The sequence below is a fragment of the Wasmannia auropunctata genome, unplaced genomic scaffold, assembly GCF_000956235.1.
Source record: "Wasmannia auropunctata unplaced genomic scaffold, wasmannia.A_1.0 LD336004.1, whole genome shotgun sequence".
Taxonomy (NCBI): Eukaryota; Metazoa; Arthropoda; class Insecta; order Hymenoptera; family Formicidae; genus Wasmannia; species Wasmannia auropunctata.
In genome coordinates, this window is record NW_012026886.1 from 396,673 (window position 1) to 405,193 (window position 8,521).

The 8,521-nt window shown below is 38.3% G+C and overlaps 1 protein-coding gene across 1 annotated transcript in view; it reads right to left on the reverse strand.

Annotated features, from left to right (window-relative positions):
- The window catches only part of LOC105453119, a 23,709-nt gene extending 19,790 nt beyond the window's left edge, over positions 1-3,919 (reverse strand). Inside the window, exons 1-2 of the mRNA XM_011694834.1 lie at positions 3,818-3,919; positions 2,803-2,993 (exon numbers count right to left, since the gene is read on the reverse strand). Of these exons, the coding sequence (XP_011693136.1) occupies positions 2,803-2,993; positions 3,818-3,919 (293 nt within the window). The remainder of the gene's footprint in view (positions 1-2,802; positions 2,994-3,817) is intronic.
- Positions 3,920-8,521: the final 4,602 nt, after the last annotated feature.

The window sequence follows — 8,521 nt, forward strand, 5'->3', positions numbered from 1 at the left end:
ATGTACATTTACTTTGTCAGACGTACTATAAACTCATCACTTATTAGTTGCTTTTCATTTACTCCAAAACTCAGGTAATTCTCATTTGTAACGTTATAACTCAGTTGAATGTACGTTCCTTTTTACTCTAATAAGTAAGATTCAACTGAGTTTTTAATTATAATCTGCATAAAGCTCGAAATCGTATGCTTTACTGAGTCTATTAATTCATATTAAAAGTGAGGTAAAACCTATACTTTTACGCTCGATAACTTTCTACCAAAGTAAACAAGTAATAACATTATTATCTGAGTATAAAAATACTCACATAACTTTAGATTCAGTATTATTTATGTGAAAATGGAAAGTAACTATTAAACCAATTGGAACCAAGATGGCGGATAGGAATACCTACATCTTATAGTGCCTTACTATTACACGCGATTACTATTGCCTTCTCAGGGCAAACTCCTCGCCCATAAAGTACGTCCCTGCAGCGTACGCTATCCAGCGTCCCAGCGGAGTAATTGCCTTATGTCCCAATTAATTTATGTTCGAGTCGTCGTCTTTACCCCTGTCGCCCTTTGATCCTGCGGACGGCAACTCCCACTTACGTAGAGTGAAGGCGCGAGTGATACAGAAGGGTGACGCCCCTAGTCGCTGAAAGTAGTCGCTGCAGAGTTGGCAGAATTTCGCGCGCGATCTGTACTGCCAATTTGCCGCGCGTACACTTTTACACTCCTTTTAACCTAATAATGGTATAATTAAATATAAGTGATAACATTTCTGAAGCCAGAGACTCGAATTGTTCTTCTACAAAAGAGTAAATGAAAAATGTACACATGTGTTTATTTGATCAATAGGAATAGGAAAAAAACGTAACAAAAAAACGTATCTGTTAATAAATTTATAGCGACTACGATCTGCATATAAAATCATGACTTTCAAAAATCGATAACGAATAAATTTGATCATTGATATCTGTGTTATCGGCCATCAACAGATATCATGGATTGCGCAAATATATAGTATAAAATAATTTTGGCATATATGGGCAAGATTTTAAAAATGTTGGCTGAGAGAATCAAATTTGACAATTTCGGTATTGACGACAAACATATTTCTGAAGCCTTGCCGAAAATGAGAGAAAAACAGTGTCTAAGAAAATGATTGATTGTATAACCTACAAGCGTATATATGGTTAAATAAATTTTTATGAAAGAGAATTTCTGATTATAATAATAGAATTCAATATTGTATAACTAGAACGTTTGATACAAGGAAAGAACGATTCCACTAGAAAGTCTAAAAAGTTTGCTGGATACAGATCTGAAAACAATTTTGTTGGACCATCAAAATAATATTATTGGAGACTCAAAAATTATGAGCATTGCTGTAAAACATTTTGATATTCTAGCAACCAAAGTTGAATTTCCAACAAAATTATTTTTAAATCTGTATCCAACATAGCAAAATTTTTAAATCTTCCATTTTTAGAACAAAATCGTTCTTTTCATGTAGATTTTATTACAAGGATTTGTTTAATATTTTCCAGCTGGATTTACAAAATTTTTGGTTATATTCAGGCGTTGTATACGATATTTCTCGCAAGCAATACGCTGCACTGCGTTGCCATGAGATGGACGCGGCGGAGTTCAATTCTTGTATTTAAGAATCACACAGAAGCGAAAAAAAGACGCATCATGAAATTTTTCATCATCCCTATAAGTGGGATGAAAATAACTGAAAGATATATTTTTGATACTCTCTAAATTTTCTGGAGTGAATTTTCACTCTTTTGGAGTGAGTGGCCGAGTGGCAGTATTTTCAATCTTTTGGAGTGAAATTCACTTCAAAAAATTTAGTGAATAGACAGTACAGTTTTTAGTTTTTAATTCTGTATAAAAATTAATTCAAGAACCTGGATAGTTCTTCGAAATTGATATGTGCTAAAAAGTATTAATATAATCACATAACAAGAAATCCTGGTACTTAACAGGAAAGATTTGTCTGATCAACAAAAAGTTGATATATTTAGATGATTTGACCAACAAAAATTCTAATAGATTTAACAGGAGAGAATTAATCATGCTCGTCTGGGTATCTTAAATCAAGAATTCTGATTCGTCGATTTTCGAACATACTGATTAAATTTATCAGATTTTCTGATTGCAATTAATGCAACCAATTTTTTTTCCAATGCAGTATGTGATTTCGAAATGTGTGGCCAAAATGTGATTTCAACAGATCATCGGCATCGACCGACAGCGCGCAGCAGTAGGGGTTAAGAGTCAATTATTTAGAGACTATACCTACTCGCTCGCGCGTTCGTCGCGTCGCGTTTACTGATCCATCGGACAATCACGCGCGGTATAATGCGCGGCATTTGTTTCCAAATTTAAATCTTCCGCGCTCGACTGTGCCATTGTGCGAACCCGTCGCGCGGAGACGAGTTAAAATTGCGCGCTTGTTCCGCCGAAATCGCGCGTACGAAGAGCGAACAAAAGAGTAGCGGCAAGAGAATAACGAGAGCGACAATTCCCGCTCGTTCGGGGGCCGATCTCGATGGCGCTGTAAGTGCCGCGCACAAATTGAAACCATTGATATATCCGTCGGGAGTTTTATTGAGCGCGCGCCTCTCGCTTTCATTCCCCGGCAAATTTAATTAATGCATACACAAGCGACCGGATAAACGGAGACGCTTTTCTCCTCTCGGAACTTCCCGCCGAAGCTGCGGCGAGAGAGGAAAGAGGGTACAGGAGCAGTTCGCGGCGGAGCCTCTTTAACCGGGGAAACGTACGAGAGCGATTAGTGCAAACTTACTCGTCCAAGAGGTTCTCAATGGCGACGTAAGTTCCCTGCAAATCGAGATCCCTGACGTGTCTCGCGGGAATTATCGTCGGTTCGAATTGCGTCAAGTTCCACGGCAGGGCGTAGTTGAGCTGAAATCCCGCGGAGAAGGCGATGCCGCCCCTCTTCGTCATCGCCACCGGCATCGAGATACCCAGAGTAAACTGTCGAGCAAATGTTCTCTTGATTACATCTCGAGAAAGGCGATTCGAATTGCGAGGGCAAGTGGCGCAACTGCACGAAAATGAATTTACTTATCTGCTTCCCTTTTTAATATTCTATACATTCAGCGATTCTTTAAGAGATATTAAGAAACGTTACATGTATTGTTTAAATATAAAATTAGAGATATTAAATATATTGCTGAAATTAAAATCTGAAATAATTAAAATTTGAAATAATTAAGTTTCCTGTAAAGACCTCTTCTCTTTGAAGCAAAATTGTGAATGTTCTTCTCAGCAGAGTAATTCATCTCTGGTCGGACTAGATTTGCTAATTAACGTGCTGGCGACCGACAAATAAATATTTTGTTGAGCGAATTGCGAGCACAAATCCAAAAGCTCTCGTGCGCAGCGGCCAAATATTATTTAATAATAGCTCGCTTTCGATCGAAATGCTATTTTTTCGATGCAGAGAATTTTAATCGTCTATCAAAATTTGTAAAATTAACGAGTTCGTATAACAAAATTATACACAAAGCTTCAGTGTTAATATCAATTATAGATGTTAAGCACAATGTAGTTTCGAATTTATTACAATTTTATTGAAGTTTTATTTACTATCAAAAAAATAATTACAGAGCAACGTTTACAAAAAAGAACATTTTAAAAAAGTGCCCGCGGCATTAAGAAAGCAAAGAGCCCCTAAATAACGCTACAAAAACTTCTCTTGAGGCAACCGAACGATAAAAGCGAGGTGAAACGTGAAATTCCCCTTCTCGAGATAAGATACGCGTATTATAAAAATTTACGGTAAATTTTGAAGATACCTGAAACAAGGTATTCTCGGGGTACAGCAGTATCGCTCGGCAACGCCAAAAACTCGCCCAAAGGCCAACGGTCGAGAATGCCCAAAAAAGCAGCCGCGACATGGCTTTACGTGCTTGCAGCGTCGTCGCCGATGGAGCGTCGTCGGGGAAGCGTCGGCTCATAAACGCGGACCGTATCCGATACCCATTCCCTCGCGTTCTGTACCCAAGTAATTCGCGCCGATCGTTCGGATCGGACGGTCAACGAACCAGCGCGCGGCGGTGGGCGCGAACGAACGTTCTCTCTCTTGTTCCGGGACATCGCGGGTATTCGACGAGTTCGTGGGAACACGATAATGAGTCCTCGCAGCCGGGCGAAACGCGCGCGCGCATACCGCTAAATTTGCGTCCGGCAAAACGTGGGTACCCTATACCCGATCCGAAATTACGAGAGGCCGAAAACTTCGGCCGTTTCGGCGGGGAGAGGCGTGCTCCGGGTGAGGGGCCGTTCTTCTATTATATGGAATCTCGTTAACCGTTGCGCGCACTTCGGGTTTATTGAAGTGGGGAAACTGTATCACGGGGCATTACCTCTCCCGCATAACGAGAGATGGAAGAACATTGATAGGAGAGACAGGACTGGGCGTTTCATTTAAATATTCGTAAAAGAGATATATTATATTCTGTCGAAAATGATTTCTTCGTATATATACGTGCGTGGATAAGCCTGCGTGTACTGAGAAAAATATTCTTGGTATGATCTAATGTGAAAAACGTACATCAAATGAAATTCATTGATACAATGAACTTTTAATAGATATTATGACGATTATATTAAATATTTTTCATTAGTCAATAATATTAGATTCATTAATATAACAAATCACTATTTGTTAATATTATATATTAAACATGAATGTATCATAACTTAATGTAACATTTAATTAACCAATGAAAAAAGTTCAGTCTTCCAATGAACGTGTTTATAGAATGAATAAATTTATTCATTAAATGTGTACTATAAACATTAATGTATTATTTTATTCATTAAATTAACAATTACATGCATTATAATAATAAAATCCAATATACATAATTCAATGTACATGTTTATTGTTACTATGAATTTTAATTAATAGTTTAATAACCTCAATTAAATCATTTTATAAAACCTTAATCTTTGTAAGAATAAAAGTAAATTCATTGGAACAATTTTAATGAATTTTCAATGGAAACAATGAACAATTTTATTTACGTACATTTTTGGTTCAGTATGTATCTTTGTGTGTCTATATTCCTCTAAATATCTAATGTCCCGTTGCATCAACGTTATTTTGATTTTAAGCGAGGCTTAAAACTCTCATTTCTTCTCTCTGTCCTAAGGTTTTAAAGAAAGACAGGCAGAGTTTTAAGCGTTGCTTAAAGCGGTGTCTACAATGAGACTCAAGATTTAAAATTTAAGAAAACTGACCAATCACAATCGCTTATTCTTCTCACGTAAGATGAATAATCGATTATGATTGGACAATTTTCTTAAATCTTTAGTCTTAAATCTCAACGTAGACGACGCTTAAAATCAAAATAACGTTGGTGCAATCAGGCTTAACACTCGATTGCAACTCTTGAGAAAGAAAGAGAAAGTTTTAAGCTTCGCTTAAAAGCAAAATAATGTTGCAATCGGGTCTTAGATATTTAGTAGAGGAATATAGTTACAAGTAGGTACACGCAGGCTTATTTCTTTAGAGAAAGAGAAACAGAGAGAGAGAGAGAGAGAGAGAGAGAGAGAGAGAGAGAGAGAAAGAAAGAGTTTTAAGCTTCGCTTAACGTCAAAATAATGTTGGTGCAATCGGGCACAATTCCTCCAAAACGTGCATCTCCTAAAAGAGCACGAACGCTGTAAGTGGAACGAGTCAACGCTTCAATTGACGTCCAAAAAAAAAAGAGCAATCGATCTCGCATCGCGCGCGACGAGGGGGCGGCGAAAATCCGGCTACGCCGGATCAAACGTAGCGGACGCTGCACGTGCACGTGACGTACAAAAAGGAAGGGATTTCTGTGAACAATGCGCACAAGCGCGCGTGCATTAAGCCGGCGACGTTGCGGCCGTCGAAGCGCCAGCGCGACGCCGAACGATTCATCGGCGTATCAGTTTAATCCCGGCGAGCGCGATAGCGTTGTAAATCCAATAATTGCCCGTCTTACCCGTTAAGCAGCTTTAATTAATTCCGTTTCCGTACCGGCGGCGGATTAACGGCCGAAGTTGAATTAAAATCTCATCTGGAGCAAAAGTCCGGCCCCGCAGCCGTTGCGTTTACCTCACGTCTTTCTAATTCCCCGCTTCCGGCATCGTCATTAACGTAGCGTCAGCTTCATGGTCCGTCGCATGACTGATTTCCAACAATTATTATCATTAAATCCAATAATTCTAACTGTCGAATAGATTTTTTCTTTCTTTTTCTTTTTAAATTAAAAATAATATTTTTTCAATCGATTTTTTGTCAATAATATACCTGCGGAATCGTTGAGAATCATAAGATACTCGTACATGTAATACGAACAGATACTCGACGTGGTATCGTTAATCGGAAATGATGGCGGCGGAAATCCCTGATCCGAGAAAACTGCTCCGAGAAAATTGCGCCCGCCGGAACCGTCTCGCGGAGGTAAAGCCTCGTTGATTGGAAATGCGCTGTTAAATTGAAACTTGTATCGGATCGATGCTCACTCAAGGGAAATAACAACCGCATCCTTTGTCCCCGGAAGTCGGAGACCGTGTCGATTTTAATAATACCGTGTCGCTGATATAAGTGCCGGCGCACCATTGAGTGTCCCCTCTCTCCGAACTTTACATTTCGCAGATCGATCACGAACAGAAATAGAAATAGAATATCTCCAATACGTTGCGTATGCAATTACGAAACTTTCTTTTTGTAGAATAACTATCATACGTCTTCTTCTCTGCTTCTAATTTTAATTAAATTTTGATAGAAGAAACACATTGATTTTAAAGGGGAGATTCACTTCTTCGTTACAAGCGTTTGCAATTTACATTGTAAAAATAATTACATGTAAAATTACAACAATTAGAGTGGATAATTTTGGGACCCACTATTGAAGGTGTATATTTATATAGTTTTGTAAGTAAAATTACAACTTACAAATATAACATTATTTTTCTTAATAGTAATTAAACAATTTGTAAAAGTAAATTTACAACTGAAATTAAGTTTATAGACATATTTACGTAATGAGATATTTCACTTTCACTAACACTATTCAACATATAATAATATTGTTTAATTACCTAAGCAATAGCTTTGAATTTTAAATTTATTGCGCAAAATGAGACGCGAATGAATTACGTACGTTTTAATAAAAATTTCTATATTTACATAAAAATTATATACTATATTGTCGTTGTAAGTTTCTGTTTAACATAAAGATATATTTACACTGCAATTAGAAAAAAATTAATTTTTGTAAAAACTCACATTTTCTATATTTCCATGTTAATGTGAATTTTTACAAAATTTCCATATAAATTGTGTAATTTTTGCATATATTATTTATGTAACACACTTTTTTTATAGTGCACGTGGGTACCGCGTGAGAATTACGAAATCATAGACAAATTGCGGGCTTTGAAGATCGAGATGTGCGGTAGCCGGACATCCCAGCTGCAATCGCCACGGATGTCCATTATACATATTGCGACGGTTGTTCGCACTCCAGTTGGGTATTCGTAGTTATACAGCCGCGCCGTAATCTCGCCGCGATTCGTTAAGATCTACGTGGCATGAAACATAGTTTACACGCGCGGCGGAATGTCGGGTGTCGTTTAACAGTCGCGTGAATTATGAACCGCGCGCGCGCGTGCGAGGCCGAGTGTCACGAGCGTACCTACATCCTAGCCGGCAAATCCGTCCGCCCCGGCGATATTCAAATGTTTCGTCCACTCTCGCTACTGAATAATTGGATGATTCGCGTTGATAAAAAGTTTCTACGTTCTGCAAAGGTACCTATTCTGCGCATAAAAAAAAAGTTTAATAAAAAATGCAAAGAGAAACATTAACATTTCCATGAATGTTCGATGTCGCTTTAAAAAACTCGATTTACGGTGGAGAGGAGGTAGATTTCGGAAAGACTTTACCACCACGCGCTTGTCAATCTACACTGTAAAAAAAAAAGTTACATGTAAAATTACAACCATTAGAGTGGATATAATTTTGGGACTATTAAAGATGTACATTTGTATATCTTTGTAAGTAAAATTACAACTTATGTAGATAAGATTATTTTTAACAGTAATTAAACAATTACTTATCGCGAGTTATCCCGCGCGGTAACTCGCACGAGGTAATTCACACGGGATTCGGTGAATCGTTATTTCACTTGTAATTTCACCTGTATAATGCAGGTATTGCGGAGCTGTTCAATATTTTGATCCGATTTCTCGCTACGGGGGGATAACACCGTCCCGGTCGACACGTTTGCACATTCCGCGAATCTGGGAATCTGTCGCTGCATATGTTACCTACACGCGCTACTGTACGGCTGCACCATTTAGTTTGCGCTTTCATGTTCTGCAGTAACACACGCGCGATCTGCAAAGCTCTCGCGAAATGAGTTGGGCGGACGACATGCAACTTCGTTTCGGCAACAAGCCCTTTGTAGACGCGAAAAAGGCGCAATATACATTCCGGCACCGCCTCTGCCTGTACAACG